At 37.2% G+C, this 17,980-nt stretch overlaps 1 protein-coding gene across 1 annotated transcript; it reads right to left on the bottom strand.

The window, feature by feature from the left end:
- Window positions 1–1,718: 1,718 nt before the first annotated feature.
- Window positions 1,719–17,252, bottom strand: LOC119412745 (immunoglobulin-like and fibronectin type III domain-containing protein 1; the record flags this gene model as incomplete). The annotated part of the gene is made up of 22 exons (XM_037679782.1): window positions 1,719–1,723; window positions 1,848–2,174; window positions 8,274–8,570; window positions 8,885–9,077; window positions 9,212–9,297; window positions 10,450–10,758; window positions 10,890–11,018; window positions 11,118–11,294; window positions 12,006–12,302; window positions 12,408–12,701; window positions 12,786–12,927; window positions 13,040–13,164; window positions 13,979–14,386; window positions 14,554–14,826; window positions 14,910–15,072; window positions 15,162–15,275; window positions 15,389–15,584; window positions 15,673–15,718; window positions 15,955–15,981; window positions 16,095–16,194; window positions 16,888–17,027; window positions 17,126–17,252. Coding segments are annotated over 22 exons (3,975 nt in total), but the record flags the coding sequence as incomplete, so codon positions are not given.
- Window positions 17,253–17,980: the final 728 nt, after the last annotated feature.

Here is a 17,980-nt window from a genome sequence, read left to right as displayed (position 1 = left end):
ACAGAGCCTTGCTGTAAGCAACTGTGAGATTCATACTAAACAAGGACCTCAAAAATACAAGTCATGTTGTGAAATTTGCATTCACAATAAGTTTTGACCTGCTAATAAAGTTAGTTATGGGATAATTGCTTTGACAGTAGCAGCACTTGAAAATACAATTAAATTACCAGAAGATGTTGGCTACAGAAGATGTTGGCTACAGAAGATGTTGGCTACAGAATCTGTGACCGTAATTGACTCATCTGAGGGTTATTTGTCCATTGATTCTATCTCACTGGTTTATTGGAACAAATACAAGTACATTAAACTATAAGACTTAATTTACTTCACAGATCTGGCAACTCTTTTTATGTTATGCACTCCACAAAGGGACTTTTAACTTTCTCACAGACTTTGTCTCATTAATGATACAGACGATATATCTATTAAAACAGGTTGCTTGGTGTGTTAAAGGAAATAACCAGCTGATTTGTGTATAATCGCTAAACACTGATGAAAATGTTAAACACAGCTTTTTTAAATATAGTTGGTCTGTTTAGTTCACCTTATTTCAATGTCTCTTGTTTTATTTGTACAACTTTTTTTTTTGCTTGCTAGGAAATTCCAATTAACACTTTGTGCAAATTTTAAAGACTGAGTCAACTTTTCAATTTATGCACACAGTTGCTCATTTGAATTATAAAGTAATTTTTTTACTTCAATATTACCTTGTTAAAAATATAAAAGAAAGACAGTACAACATGTTTTGATATGTTATTTTTATCCATATTTTCAATAAATGGAAGCACCTTTGTGTTTATTAGTATTTTAAATAAAGATGTGAGGCAGCAGTAGGGATCAGACTGATTTAAAATAACAGAAGTTCGTACAGTTCAGGGGTCTGCAACCTTTACAATCAAAAGAGCCATTTCTGCTTCTTTGTTCACTAAATAAAAAATGTCCAGAGCGACAACAACCTGCTGCAACTTTTATTATCAACTGGTGGCCCACATACCACTTCTAGCTTGTTGGAGGGGGCTTGCCTGGCCAGTAGGTGGTGACATGACAAAACTAAAAATATCATGATTTTTTAATATTTATTGATATTTACATTAAGACAAAATAAAATACCAGATTCTTGTAAAGACTGTTTTTTTTTTAAATCAATAAAAAAAAGTAAAACATTGAATATGTGATTTTTTTTAACGGTGGAAAAATTAACTATCCATTGAAGTTGAAAAGCATAAAGTTAAAGTGATATATATATATATATATATATATATATATATATATATATATATAAAGGTTTGTAAGCTCAGTCATCCAGGTAACTTATGGAACAGATGTGATTGGCAGGCTGCAGACTGATGAAGTCTTCCAGATGGAAGACGGAACGTTTCTCCTTTAAAGAAACTGGTCCAAATAAAATGATTTAACCTTTTTTGTTTTTAAAGTGAATATGTTTTACTCCTTGCATTAGTACTAGTATTCACATCTTTGCAAACGAAATGACAGGAAAACGGCTAAAACTAGGCATTTTTTGTTGTTGGTAGAACAACCAATGAGATTCCGTTTTCTGTTCATTTTGGCCAAAACTTGAACGAGCCGCTGCAGAGGGACCAATGAGCCGCATGTAGCCCCAGAGCCGCAGGTTGCAGACCCCTGGTATAACTGATTATAAATATAATGTAGTTCAATCTCTGTCGGTTCAGGTTAGGTCTAGGTTTGTCACATCCACTTCACTCTGCAACAAAACAAACAAGAAAAACAGCTTTTATTTTCAGCATGTTTAATTTACAATTATAAAATGTGTCCTCATGCAGGTTGTGAACACAAAACTGTGCAACCTCTTAACTTTTTGAAATTACCTCTGACAGTCAGCGTCATCGAGGACTCTGCAGCTCCCAGTTTGTTCTCTATCACCACTTTGTATTCTCCATAGTCTTTGGGTTCCACCCGCAGTATGAGCAGGGAGCAGACTCCACATACATTTGTAATGAGGTAATTTGTGTTTGTGTTAATGCTGATGTTGTTGCGGCACCATGTCACACGTGGCACGGGATCACCTCTTACCGCACAGCTCATGTGGCATTCATATCCTTGAGGAGCTGTGCGCCTCTTCAGGGGAACAATGAATGATGGCGGCGACTCAAAGTCCAAAGGTTTATTCTCTGGCAAGCTTACCTTGAACTTTTCTGAAATATAGTCAAACATGTACTGTTAACTTTCAGATAGAAATAGGATTGTTAAGTAAAAAAAGAAACAAATTAGAAGCAGCCTATAAATACATTTTTTCCAACATTATGTAATGAACTGATCACACTTAAAGTTTAAGTCAACAATCCATCTTTGCAGGTTTTTTGCATCTTTTATGAAGCTTTGGTCTAAAATTTGATTTGTTTTACACATCAAATTGCAGTTACATATATATATATGCCATGTGCAACTTAATGATTTTCTTTTCTTAGTTTATTTTTATGCATTTTAAAAAGCTTGACTTTACTGTTTGTAAGCAGCATCACAAGGAGCACCCATTTCTTAAAGCTGCTTTCTTTTGCACATGATGTGTTGCAGTTGTCTTCCTAGACGTTTTATGCTTTGTGCCTATGAATACTGATGTCCCTCTTAAGTATTATTAAAGGATGATGGACTGCTTTACATTTCCACTGTCCTCTTAGTGTCTAGACATTCACATAAGCTTTTGGTAATTTGACCAAGAGGACAGCTTGGTATTTCAGGCCTGATGTTAAAAATGCATCTAAAATAATTCTTCTCCTCTAACTAATATAGAAATAAGCACAAGCATTGTTTTTGGTTGCACTAACCCAATGTGAGTGTAAAATGGATGTAATGCCCTGCTCTTGATGTCAATATAGAGGAAATCAATTGTGTCGGTCTTTATATGGATTCATACCTGACTTGTTGTGCCATGTGAGGCCTAAGCTACCTCCTAATGTGGTTTTGGTCATGAATCTGTTATCTGTGTAGAGAATCTTTGTGTGTTCACATGAAAACCACTTGTGACAACTTAAAATGTGAAATCTTCACTTGTTCGGCATATTATTTTGCGCTATTAAGTGTTTAACATATTTCTTAGTTTATATCTTTTAGATCTTTAGTACTGTTTATTTTACAATTTATATTTTGCTATTGTTGGATGTAACTCAAAGTCAAAGTCAAATGTGGTGGAAGAAAATTGTGTACACAGGGTCCCAGTTACATCCAACAAAAGTACAAGTTGTAAAGAAAAACAGTAATAAGATCTAAAATATGAACTAAGAAAAATTATTAACTAAAAATACATTAAGCACTAATAGTTAAAAAAAACAATACACTGAACAGCAGCACGAACATGAGTCTGTGTGAGCAGATGAGTACGAATGAACATAGCAGCATGAAATAAATCAGCAGCATGCGATCAGCAGCATGGATAATCAGCAGCACATATCCACAATCAAGTGGCATTACAGTGATTTTTCACAGTGATTATCCTGGTTAGAGATTCATGAGTCTAACAACCTCAGGGTAGAAGCTGTTCCTCAGTCTAGTGGCTCTACACTTATTGCTCCTTAACCTCCTTCCTGAGGGGAGCGGGGCAAAGACTGTGTGTGCTGGGTGAGTGGGGTCCTTCATGATGTAGGTGGCCCTCTTCTTGCATCTAGAGGTGTAGATGTCTCTGACTCCAACTGGGACCCAGTGTACATAGTTTTATTCCACCTCATGTACCACATGTGATGTGAATGACAATAAAGAACATTGAACTTGAACTGGTTCTTGCTGTATTTTCTCAGTTATTTCTCTCATCATTATGCAGTTAAATTTGTTGCAAGTTTGCTGGTTTTTACTTTCCAATTTTACTCAGTTTTTAAACATTAAAATCAAAGCCTGATTTGATGCGAGTAGTGAAAACCTGCTTTTTTAAATACAAACCTGATTCCAAAAAAGTTGGGACACTAAACAAATTGTGAATAAAATCTGAATGCAATGATGTGGAGATGGCAAATGTCGATATTTTATTTGTAATATAACATAGATGACAGATCAAAAGTTTAATCTGAGTAAATGTAACATTTTAAAGGAAAAATATGTTGACTCAAAATTTCAGTGTCAACAAATCCCCAAAAAATTGGGACAAGTAGCAATAAGTGGCTGGAAAAAGGAAATTGAGCATATAACGAACAGGTGGAAGACCATTTAACACTAATTAGGTCAATTGACAACATGATTGGGTATAAAAAGAGCTTCTCAGAGTGTTAGTGTCTCTCAGAAGCCAAGATGGTAAGAGGATCACCAATTCCACTGTAGATGAACAGATGCTCAGATATATTCATCACTTAACACGGATTCCTCATTTTTCTGGACTGAATAAAACGTGCATTGAATTTAAGGAAATGCAAACGTGAGACGTCATTTATCTTTGACCCATCAAAATGAATGCGGTCATTTATTTACAGAATCAAAGTTTAACATCAAACATTTACATTAATTTGGCAAATTATGAAAATAACAACATAAGCAATCAATCAGGAAAAATCATACGGCCATGATTTTTCCGTTGCTTCACCACAGACATTTATGAAAACTGTACAATTATGATCTTTTACCCACACGGCGGTGGATGAGCACTTTACACAGACATTTCTAAATATCTGGAAGAATTTCTACTTGAGAGAGGAGTTTAAAGATGGGAACGAAGTTTAAAGAAGAGTAAAAGATGGGGTTTGAGGGAGTGTTGAACAGAACGGCACTCTCCGGGCTTTCTTCAGCTTCTTCCTTACAGTACACTTAGGTGGTGAAATCGACTCTTTTACCTGGAGATGTCTCAGGCGAGATTCCGTTTAACGCACCCTTTCAGCGTCTCCGTAGGATGCTGTTACTCGTCCGGAGTAGTGGCGAGATTCTGTCCGCCACAGCTCACCTCAGTGAAGATGTTATAATCCCATGAAACTCGGAAGAGCTCTGTTGTCATGTCAGGATCTTCCCGGCTCACAGAACTGAACAGAGACCCAACTCCCACAGAACTGAACTCTCACAGCCCTCACAGAACTGACAGAACTGAGTAGACCAGGAAGTACCGACATTTTAAAGAGCTCTTTTCCCGGTTCATTCGGGAGTCTCCCCATTGGCCAGAACCGACCAGACGGGGTGTGTTTTGTGACGTAAAAGGTTAGAAGGCAGCAAGAATTGTTATGGAACAGATCAGAAATGTTCTCACAGACAGAGAGAGTTTTGTTTTGGCGAGTTTAAGAAACAGGTGCCAAAACCCCCCTGTTGACGTCTGAGAGGATATAAACAGGACAGTTGTTCCAACGCATGTCTGCTTCGACTCCTGACCCTGGAACGCACACTTTGCTCATTCACAGACAGAAATCAGAAAATGCATAATTACTCTGTAACAGCTTTAACATGAGTTCTAACTTTGCATGAGAATTAAAAATCATTACAGTTAATAAAATTGATTAGTTCACTGCAACATCTAAAATGGTTTGAACTAAGGCACTTTGATTATCAACATTTGTAAAATAGTAATGATAATAGAACAGAGAGTGTTCTTCCACTTGAATTTTCAAGAAAGAAAGTCTCAGGATGGGTGAACCTGTATTTCTGGATTCAAATCAATGAAATGACAGTTCCTGTCCCACAAGGTTCTTAAGGTCAAGAGTTTTGACCTTAGGCTTAGTCTTGACCTCAGATTAAGTTCACTACACCACCATTGTTGCGCAGAAAGATAGTGTAGCAATACCAGAATGGTGTTACCAAGCGTAAAATAGCAGACTTTTAAGTTATCCTCATCAACCGTGCATAACATCATCAAAAGATTCAGAGAATCTGGAACAATCGCTGTGCGTAAGGCTCAAGGCTGTAAAACTCTGCTCGTGATCTCCGGGCCCTTAAACATCACTGCACCTCAAACAGGAATGCCACTGTCAAGGAAATAACAGAACGGGCTCAGGAATACTTCCAGAAAGCATTGTCAGTGAACACAATCCACCATGCCATCCGCCGTTGCCAGCTGAAACTCTACAGTGCAAAGAGGAAGCCATTTCTAAGCAAGCTCCACAAGCTCAGACATTTGCACTGGGTCAGGGGTCATTTAAAATGGAGTGTGGCAAAATGGAAGACTGTTCTGTGGTCAGATGAGTCACAATTTGAAGTTCTTTATGGAACACTGGGACGCCATGTCATCCGGACCAGAGAGGCCAAGGATAGCCCAAGAAGTTATCAACGCTCTGTTCAGAAGCCTGCATCACTGATGGTATGGGGTTGCATGAGCGCTTGTGGCATGGGCAGCTTGCATGACTGGAAAGGCACCATTAATGCAGAGAACTATGTTCAGGTTCTAGAACAACATATGCTCCCATCTAGACGTCATCTCTTTCAGGGAAGACCCTGCATTTTTCAACACAATAATGCCAGACCACATTCTGCAGCAATCACAACATCATGGCTACGTAGGAGAAGGATCCGGGTACTGAAATGGCCAACCTGCAGTCCAGATCTTTCACCTATAGACAACATTTGGTGCATCATAAAGAGGAAGGTGCGACAAAGAAGGCCCAAGACGATTGAAGAGTTAGAGGCCTGTATTAGACATGAATGGGAGAGCATTCCTATTTCTAAACTTGAGAAACTGGTCTCCTCTGTCCCCAGACGTCTGTTGAGTGTTGTAAGAAGAAGGGGGATGCCACACAGTGGTAAAAATGGACTTGTCCCAACTTTTTTGGGATTTGTTGACGCCATAAAATTTGGAAACAACAGATTTTTCCCTTAAAATGATACATTCTCTCAGTTTAAACTTTTGATCTGTGATTTGTGTTCTATTCTGAATAAAATATTAGATGTTGGCACCTCCACATCATTGCATTCAGTTTTTATTCACAATTTGTTTAGTGTCCCAACTTTTTTGGAATCCGGTTTGTAAGTCTAGAGTTTTTAAACTCAAATCTTTCTATAAAGCAATCCACTAATCTTATGATAAGTAGAACCCAACCGACATATTGGTAGGGCTGATATTTTAGGCCGATATAGATGCTTGAGGACCCATCAGTATCGGTGATAATTGTTCCATTATACACCGATAAAATCATTTCTAATTTTCACCACTAAAATGCTGGAACCAGCTGTAAATGTACAACACATCCAGCAGAGGGCGTATGAAGACTACTTTCAAGTCATGGCTGTTCACTTTAACTTTCATTTTTTACTTTCATGACAGATGAAGCAGGGAGCAACTGTGTAGCTTATTTTGCTGAACAGAGCATGGCAAGTGTATTTTAACTGATCTATAAAATAAAATAAAAAAATCAACAGTAAATTATATTCAATCCTTCAACCCATTTGTCATTAGCTACGTGCCTCTCAAGTTAGCAAACTAACGTTTAGCATAGGCTATTGCCTTGTAAAATTTTATCCAGAACAATAAATCTAACATAGAGGAAAAAAATATCAGTGTTAGTAACGTTATCTTTGTCATCCTCAATAAAATTAATTGTTTGTCTTTCTCTACAAAGAAATAAAAAACATTGCTGCGGTCAATATAATTAGGCCTTCACCATATATGACTGACTGTTTAAACAATGAACAAGGAAGGGCGTTTCTTTGTTTAATTTATATTTTTGTAACACACTTGATAACTTTATGGTGAATAGTGGAGGATAATGTGAACACACTTTAGGAAGATCAGTTTGTGTGAGTCTAGTCTGGATCTAATTTGCTTAGCTTCATGGTTGCTAACAGCTGCACTAAATAAAGATGGAGAAGAAGAAAGTGCTATGTGTTGTCATCATTGTATGTTTCTAATACAATGATGAAATTTGTGCTCTGCATTTAACCTATCACATGTGAGTTACACCCAGGTGGAGCAGTGGGCAGCTATGTAAGTGCCTGGAGATCAGTTAGGGATTAGGTGTCTTGCTCAAGGACACTACAGCATGTGGGCATGGTGTTGAGTCGAGCCTGCAACTTTCTGTCCCAAGTCGGCTGCTGTATCTCTACACCACTCCAAGCATGCCCATTTCCAATCGCTGTTTACTTAGATTCTTGGGGGTAGACAAAACGCCAAAATTTTAAGTCATTATATTGGTTATTATTGGCATTCACCTGCCCCTCCCAATATCTGTATCAGTGAAAGCCAACATTTCCGTATTGGTCAGGGCTCTAATTATAAGTTTAGAAATAAATTAGGAATCAATACTAGCTTTTTAAATTTACATTATATTTACCAGTACTCAGGAGTTTGTTGTTTAGATTCAGTGTGAGCAGTAGACCCAACAGTATCTGAATTTTTCACCAACCTTTTTCCTTTTTGATTGCAAACACAGCAGATTCAGATGGTGGCGACAGGCCCATGTCATTTTTAGCAAACACCCTAAAGTAGTACTCCCGTCCAGGCATAATGTTGATGACTGTTAACTTATTGTTAAAGATGTTGTCGGCCACCGTCCTCCAAGTTTGTTTGAAGGAGTCTCGCTTGGAAACCGTGTAATGTAGTCTGTCGTCTCTCTTCTCATCTGGAGAGGGAGCCCAGCACAAAGTTACTGTTCCTGGGATGTTCTGTTCCAGCTCAGTGAGGCCTGGAGGCTTCGGGTCATCTTTAAACAAGATTTAAATGCAGAAAGAGAGATTACCGACATTCAAAATCAGTAGTATGACTTTTATGTTCAATAATCTGAGTGGAAATTAAAGGGTAGTTTTATTTAGGCATTTGGAGAGTTTAAAACTGCATGGACATAAGTGTATTCTACGCAGATAAACACAATGTTGAAATATATTACGTATTTTACTTTTCCAAACAATGATTTTAATGTTATTACTGATTACTTTTCATCCAATCCTCATGTTTTGAACTTGGCTTAGTTAAGATTAAACTTGTGCGAACAGTAAAAATGTATTCCTGAGAATTTACCTGTAACTCTGATTTCAACACTGAAGCTCTCCTGACCAACAATGTTCTTCACAGTAATGGTGTAGATGCCACTGTCTGATCGCTCAGATGTGGGAATCAACAGCTGAGATCCTTTATCAGAGTTAGTTATGGTTACATGTTTGGCCAATGGGAGTCCATCCTTTACCCAAAAAATGTCAGGCATTGGAGATGCCTTTAACCCAACCAGGAAAAAAAGGAAGGTTATTTTTTATGTTTATATGTTTGCCTAGTAAAACAGTTTCTTGTTAGCCTTAATAGATAAAAAAAAAAAAAAAAAAAAATCTGGCACAAAATTCGAGTAAATACCTCAAAGTTGATGTTGAGACGAACAGTGTTTCCAGATCGCACCACCATTAAGGACTTCATGTTGCGGCCTTTAAATTTTGGCTTCACTGTGGATTAAATTTAGAAAGTTTAAAATTCTTTTAGATTTACAATAGAGCAACACCGTGGTTAACATTTTCAATTTTAATTGTGTGCCCTCAGAACTGTAAAACGAGGAAATGAAATTGTTATGCTTATAGAACTTGAATGAGGAAATTAACTAGTCAGATAGATGCTGATTCATTTCCAGCCCTTATTGCTATTCTTATTCATTGCATTCTGGGTGCACCAAGTGTCAAATACTGCATTGTTGTTTTCCCGCTCTGTGTGATTAGAGCTTATTTGTTTCCAAGAGTGTTGCCAGTGAATGAATAATGGTAGAAGCATGACCAAAAGGCAGCAGTCTTGGTACAAAATCACAAACAAACAGACTGTCTCTGTCAGTAAAGTCTGGCTGACAATCAACAAAACCCAATCACTTTAAGAATTTGTTGTATTTAAAATGCTATGGTGAGTGCAGTTGCATATTTGCAAAAGTTTGTTGATTTTAAGCTGTTTGAAATCCCCCCTTTTTTTCATTACTTGTCACTATTTCACCTTTTAACTTCAAGATCGAAAATAAAAAGTCACATTGTAAGGCAGGCGAAATGAAACAAAGGTAGCATCCAAGGAATGCGTATCGCCTACTGTCTTGCATGCCAAAGATTTAAAAACAATTTTTTTGCAAGCACTCAAAGCATATTTTGTGACTCTCAGCTACTACCATACCAACATTTAACTCAATATTTGTGAAACTAGCTAAGATACAGGCAATTTTCATTCTGTAAGCCTTTTTGAGCTGGATTGACTGACAACATTAAAACAGTTGTACATCGAATGTATACTTTTTGAGCGTTTCAATAAAATCCTTATCCATCTAGTGGCTCATGAGTTTTTCCTTATATGACAAACGACCCCCCCTCCACACACACACAGGCAACATATCATTGCGTCACACCTTCAGTGGCAGATGATAAAGCAAGAAAAGCAAATTAATTTGTCAATGTTTGAAACTGAACTAAGTAGTATTTTAGATCTATTTTCGAAGAAGAAAAAAAAAACTAAGAATTTTGAATACATGTAACATAGAAAACATTTTGAGAAGCAAAGCAAAACTTTTTTCCCCACCCAGTTTCTCTTTTCATGCAGCATCATTAACTTTTAACAAACCAAGTTCTTACCGGGAGGTGGCATGGCAATGAAATAATTGTCAAAGCCCTGAGGTTGTCCATCACCACCATAATTTGTGGCAATTACTCTCACCCAGTATGTGGCCATTGCCTTGAGGCCCAGCACAGTGTAGGAAGTTAAACCAATTGGAATGGCATTACATCGGATCCATTCTAGACTGTCTATTGGTCTGATTTCCACATAGTATCCACGGGGTTCATCTTCTTCTCCTTTTACTTCCTTTGGCTTTTTCCATGCCAGTGAAAATGTTGTGTAACTGGAAGACGTTAATTTAAGGTCTGTCACTTTGCCTGGGGGTTCTGAATTTATGACAATGAAAAGTACACAAAACAACAGACATTACTGGATCTTTTTCATAGAACAATTTGAGCCATTTTCCAAGAACAATTGAAACTTTGACAAATGTGGGAGCACTGTGTGATTGGCCTACTCATTGGATCTCTCGCAATAACCGTGTCACATGGAATACTGGGATCTCCAGCACCAGACAGATTGACAGCAGACACTCTGAATCGATATGCAGCACCCTCAAAGACATCGTTCACTGCATACTTTGTATCTGAGAAGAAAAAGAGAAGTGGATGTGATATCGCTCAAAATCATTACTGATGTAGGGATATGTATTTCATCTCACACGGACACTATCATCCTCTGATACCTGGGATTGGCCCCTTTTGGTTTACAAGACTCCAGTAATTGGTGCCTGTCTTGTTCTTTTCCAAATTATAGCCCACTATTTTGGTTCCGCCTGTATCACATGGACCACACCATGACAGATTGATGTAGTCTTTAAAGACGCTGACCACTTTAGGTGTTGTTGGTTGTCCAGGGTAACCTATGGGAAAGAAGTTATTAGCCGAACATAATTTGCACCGTTTCACCACATTGTTTTTTTTCTTTCAAAATGTAAAAAAATACCACCACACAAAAACGCTAGTACTATAAATGACTTCAAATTATTTACTCAAATATGCATGCAGTGCATATTTATTATTTTTTAGTTCAGTTTTTTTCTTCTTCTTGCAGAGTCGCCACAGCAAACTAGCTCACACAAAGAGTTGGCAATTGTTTTTATACCCTTCCTGATGCAACCACAGACCACAGAGCTACCACAGCCCTCTATGTGGAGCAGAGAGCTGCTACCTAGGGTGCCCGGGGGGAGCAGATGGTTGGGGCTAACGGTTAAGGGTCTTGCGCAAGGGTCCAGAAGGGGGCAAATGAAGGTGGAGACAGGTGTGAGTGTTTCACCTTTTACACCCACATTTTGATGATGATGGTCAAGGGAGTCATGGCAACCTTCACAGGCCCACTTCAGTTGCAATCTTAACTTTAGAGTTAATTGTATTTAGCCTTTCTCTGGCTGTTAATGCCTAAAATGAACTCTTTCCATTAATAAGTCATACTGATTTTTTAAATCCGATTGGATAATATATGTTAGTGTTGTGTTCAGTTTGAGAGTTTTCATATTTGTTTGCACATTTTTTATGGAAAACCTTACACTTCAAGCCACAAAGCCATGCCATTTAGGCATTAGTGAAATACTTACGTAATACACCTGCTGATATGTCCTCTGACTGCAGGTAATCACTAATGCCCTCTGCATTCTTGGCTCTTATTCTGTAGGAATATTTCCTTCCAGGATCCACATTGGTATCTTTGTAATGTGGTGTACCAGGGATCTCTCCAAGATTTGACCATTTATTTCGTCCAACTTGTTGCCGCTCTATGATATAATTTGTAATTGGGCAACCACCGCTGTCTTTTGGTGGTTTCCATTTGAATTCAACAGATGTTGCAGCACTTTCCATGATGTCCACAGGACCTTGAGGAGGTGTTGGTTTGTCTGTTGATAGAATGAGATGAAAGAATCATAATTTGCTAACAGCAGAACAGCACGTATCTATTTAAGCAGTAAGCCTTGAATCCCCCAAAATTTTGTTTTACCCACCTAGTACAATAAGCTTTGAAATGGCTTCTATTGTGCCAAACTCATTTTTAATTTTGATTTTGACACCTCCACTATCTTTCCTTTGACACTTAGTAAGACGCAGTTGGCTCTTGGTGTCTGAGGTCTCAATCTTCACATTGACAGCAGGTAAAAGCTCATCATCATTCTTGTACCACTGAATGTTCATTGGTGCTCCTCCTGAAAACGGCAGCTTCCATTCAGCATTTTCACCTGCTTTTATAACGACTGGATTTTTGAATTTCCCTAAAACATCTGGGTCGATTGTTGGTGGGTCTGTAGTGTCATGGAAATAAAAAAAAGGGATTGAAAGACTTTGGGTCTTGAAGTATTCATCTATATTGTTGATTTTATTCTGACCTTGAACATTAACTTTTGCCTCCGATTTGCGTCCTTCTGATTCAAAGCGGTACACGGCTATATCTTCGTTTTTACAGCATTCAATGATCAAAGTGTGACAAGCGCCCTCTTTAATTATCTTTACTCCCACCTCATTTGTTAGCTTATCAAACAAAAGGATACAGATTATTTTTTTAATCATATGAAAACATAACATCTATCAAATAAACATGATTGCATTATTTTTCTGTTCTGTTCGGACACAGTTGACTTACCAGCTTTCCATTTTTGTACCACCGTCCCTCTGAAGTGTCACTGCTCAGTTTGCAGGACAGCTCTGCATGACCACCAACACTGGCATTTAAATCTGACAGCCCTCTGACAAACTGAACACCTCGATCTGCATTTGAAAATGTAACATTCAATAACGTATTTGTACTTTTTATGAATTACAGTATACATTTAATCTCTCACTTCAGACTTTAATGTTCAAAATGATAAGCACAAAATTAAACATGCATGTTCCGAACTTCACCCTCACTTATCTTTCCCACTTCCAAGTCCACAGTTTCTATGACACCATTACTCTTCTTTCTTTTTCATTCTCTTCATTCATTAGCTCCTCAGAGTACTCCTTCCATCTTCCTGTCATGCTTTCCTCACTTGTTAGAACATTACCATTCCTATCTTTTAAAAAGCCTAACCTGCTGCGCATCCTTTCCTGCCTGATCCTTTTGTTTCACCAATCGGTACAAGTCCTTCTCTCCCTCTTTAGTGTTCAGCCTGCCATACAACTCATCATACGCCTTCTGCTTTGCTTTCGCTACCTCCCTCTTTGCTTTTTGGCACATTTCTGAGCCTGAATTGTTATTTTACCACATAATTTTCAAAATGTTTAAATAATTTAAAAACTAGCCCGAGCTTACTTCAGGTAATTTGTCTTAATCTCCTATAAATGTTTATGACAAACGCCTCAGGTCTTTTGGTTTTTGTGCTTGCCTTAATTCTTCTATAAAGCTGAAATTACTTTATCTCTTTTTTTTTTTTTACTGTCAGCTGTATACAGCTATGCTTTTATTCAGTTTCAGGTATTTGCTGTAACAGAGCGTTGATGAATGTTCATATTTTTGAAGAACATCGAGTAGAACAAACACTGTAATATTATATGGCATTTTAAATACACTATAAGTCTTTAAATGCTAAATAAGTTTTACCTTTGACAGTCTCAGGAGCCAAAGGACCATCTCGTAATTGCTTCTTCTTTTTGTCACCAGCATCATCTGTTGTATTTCTATCATCTCCATCTCCTTGGAGGTTCTCAAAGTCGCCATTTTTATCAACTTTGTCTTCATCACCTTTGTTTTTCCCTTCCTCGGTTCCTGTCCCTGTATCTTCACTACTGCCATGATAAAAGCCATCTCTTTCATTTCTCCCTTCACCTCCATCTTTTCCACCATCTCCATTTCCCTGTGCAGCTTTGTCTTCTGCATCTGTAGCATATTTTCCAAGCTTTGCACGTTTTGATGTGTCCACTTCAGTCTTTTCTTGTTGAAACTCCTTTTGCTGTTCTGACGTGTGCATGTGGTTATCATAATCACCAACTGTGGTTCCCTTTTGACCTGCTGGACCAGCTGGATGAGTAAACACACACAAGTTGGGTGAATTATTCATGAAGTATCTTCAGTACATTTTTTAAACATTATAGGAGTTTTGTAGTAGTATCAGCCATAAATATTAACTTAGTATTTTATTTAATAATATCAATATTAAGATGAAAAATATTTCACACCTTCTACCTTGAGGAGGGCACTGCTGGATGTAATACCAGCAATTGCATAGTAAGCTCCATTATCTGCAATTTGACAATCTTTTATTCTCAGTGTGTGAGTCAGTTTGTCCTCTGAGACCGTGATTTCATATTTATCACTATGTTCAAGTGATGAGTCCACTTTCGCCCACGTTATTTTCTCCAGGGGTGTTGACAAAACACACTGAAAGACAGCCTCGTCATTTTTAGTGACTTTAACATCCTTGATCTTTGCTACAAAATCCACATCTGGAACTACGAGAGGTGAAAAAAAGGGCTTGTTTTTAAATCTGAACGTCCATGATGACCACCTTGTTTCAGTTGTAGGCATGCTTTACCTTGAAAGTCAGTTGTAAGGACATTTGTCTCCTCAACATCAACCTGATATAATCCAGCATCATCAGGCTGAAGGTCTTTAACGCTGAAAATATATTTTATCCCTGATTTCTCAAGACTGTGCTTTGAGTTTTTATTTTCATCGTATGAAAGCAGAGTTCCATCCTTGTAAGACAAAAACAGTGCAAATGTTTATTTCAAAATTAGGATTTAACTGTTGTTTTGGGGTGGGTTATGAATGCATTTTAATTCACCTTATATAAATTTACTGCACTGTTGGAATCCTTTAGTTTCATGTCGAAGCTGAATTCAGCTCTCCCACTTGGTTTCACTTCAATTTGTTTCACGTTCTCCAACTTCTCCACAACCTACAAATCAAAATCCAGCACATGTCTGGGGACCTTTCTCTGTAATTGTTGCTACATCCATTACCTTTTTACCATTTTGAATTCTTACAGATGATTAGTACTGGTAACAGTACCTGGGCTTGTTCATCTTCTCTCTCTTTTTTCATCTGTTTAAGTTGTTTCAGTATCCAGCGGAAGTCAGTAACACCAAACTCCCGACAAATTTTTTCATAGTCTTTTTTTGGTGCACTTAGAAGCAGCTCCAAGAGTTTAGGATCTATTTCTCCTTCTTTCTGTTGTGGCAGTTTCTTTTTCTTGGTCACAACAGTTCTAAAAATGGAAAAGATAGTGAAATAGCATAGTATCTCTATAGTATTTGTAGTACTGTATAATATAGTGTAGAATATCTTTAACTTACGTTTTCTTAAGCATTGCTCTAAAGTCTTGTGTTCCCTGCCCGTTTGCTTGAAAAAAGAAAGAAGGATTAAAGTTGAAGCCATCATTGGAGATTGGAGAGTTTATGTATGAACTGGCCTCAATCATGAAATGTAGACAAACTTTGAAAGAAAATACACACTGAGCAACAAAAATTGGTGTTTTAAAGTAACGTATTAGCATAATCAAATTTTTTTTCAGAAAGCAAAAAGAAAGTGAAGTCATTAAACAACTGATACTAGATTGATCAAATATAGTTTCATACCGTCTTGTGGTTTCTTCTTGTTGCCACCTGAAAAAACATTAACAACAGCAGCAAACAATACAAATATATACATATATATATTAAAATTTTCAGAGTAGTACATTTTACTATTGTTGTTAACATGTATGAATAAATTCCACCTTCCATCACATTCAGAGTGGCTGTGCAGACAGCGTTTCCGTACTCATTGGTTGCAAAGCACTTGTAGGTGTCAGCTTGGTCAGGCTTTGTATTTGGTATCTGAAAAGAAATTACATAAATTGAAAAGTAACTGTGGATCGGTATATTACTATAAAAAGTCTTGTATTTATTCTAGAATACAATTATAAATTAAACATGTGCGTAACTTAATTTTTATATCTTGCAAAAGTATTTTAAAGTGAAAAATATATATTTTAAAGGTTACATTTGGTTGGAAATTATAACATTTTTGAGCTTGATTAAACATCTTTCAGTGAATAATCCAAACTTACATGTGAAAAAAAAATCATCACTTCATCAATCTGAGTAGAAAATTAAAACCTTCACATCATATTATTTTCTAAACTTTACTTTATGAACATTTAATGCACCTTAGGTGTAGGAAGTCTTGCTATTAAATACTAATTCTCATCAGAAATGGCATCTTCTCTATATGTTTAATTTAGTACTGTGGCGTATATATCAACAGGAAAATATGATTTTTTAAAATTTTTTTGTTAGAATTTTACATTTTGTGCTCCTATGAAAGCTAATGAGTTTTTAAAGAAATCAAATAACTGTATTAGGTTTCTTTACATTTTGTGACTATTGACAGGGGAAAGCAGAATAATATGCTGCAAATAGTATGACAGACACTCGTGGCAAATGTTCCAATCAATCAAATGTCAGGTCAACACACATCTTTATGATAAAAATATACATTACATTTTATTCCATTGCTTACTCTCTCACCTCAAGAATGTGTTCTCGAGTTCTTTCATCATATCTGGTTTTGTATTTTTCTGGATCATCCACTTCCCCTTTGTTGCGACCCCATGTAACAGTTGGTGTTGGCTCTCCACTCACCGTAGCTTTAAAAAAGGCTTTTTTCCCTGAAACGGGGTAAACACACACAACCAGAGATCAGTGAAACAGGGAACACCAGTGCATTATTTTGTTGCCCTTTCACCATATGTGCTTGTATTTCTACCCTCTTGAACAGTTGAGGCCATCGGTTTCCGGGTGAAGTCGGGTGTTGATTTTCCTGCAGGAAGTATCTCCACAAACTGAGTGATCATAACTCCAGGGACTCTGGATCGTTTCTTGATAGCCACTGTTAAGATCAGAAATAGTATTTAATAGCAAAAGCATGACTGTGCAAGTGTTGTGTAGTGAGTCACGTGAGGTACGTGTCACTTGTTGTATGACAAATATGAATTATATATGCATACAATATTCACGAGTTCTTCATTTTTCTGACTGTAAATGTCGTGCATTGAATTTAACAGAAATGTAAACAAGAGACGTTATTTATCTTTGACCCATCAAATGAATGGAATCATTTATTTTCAGAATCAAAGTTTAACATCAAACATTTACATTAATTTGGCAAAATATGAAAATAATAACAGACAGTTTCACAGAAAATGAACTTCAAATCACTCGGCGGTGATTTGAGGACTTTGCTTAAGATATTTCTAAAATATCTGTACTGATTTATGAGAGAGAGGTGGGTTTTAGAGTGAAAGGAGATTATCTTACAGAGAACTGTGTGAGGGAAGTTTAATCTGTTTAACCAGAAATTGCACGCTCCGTCAGATCCTCAGCCCGTCCACGGTACACTTTAGTCGAAGAAGAAACCTTTACCTGGTTTGACGATAGATCAGCTCAGTAAGCATCCTTCAGACTGTTTCCAGCGCCTCCGTTAAGCACAGCTAAAAATCCTCGGAGAGTCGTGCGTGGTTAGCTAAAATAGACTTATAATCCCAAACGTCCCTGGTTCTTCATAACTCCAAACTCTTCATAACCGGCTGCACTCTCAATCTGCTCATTCTGTTGGAATATC

This window comes from Nematolebias whitei, chromosome 7 (genome assembly GCF_014905685.2).
Source record: "Nematolebias whitei isolate Nwh7 chromosome 7, NemWhi1, whole genome shotgun sequence".
Taxonomy (NCBI): domain Eukaryota; kingdom Metazoa; phylum Chordata; class Actinopteri; order Cyprinodontiformes; family Rivulidae; genus Nematolebias; species Nematolebias whitei.
Note: the sequence above shows the minus strand (reverse complement) of the source record. Positions and strands in the feature narration are given on the sequence as shown.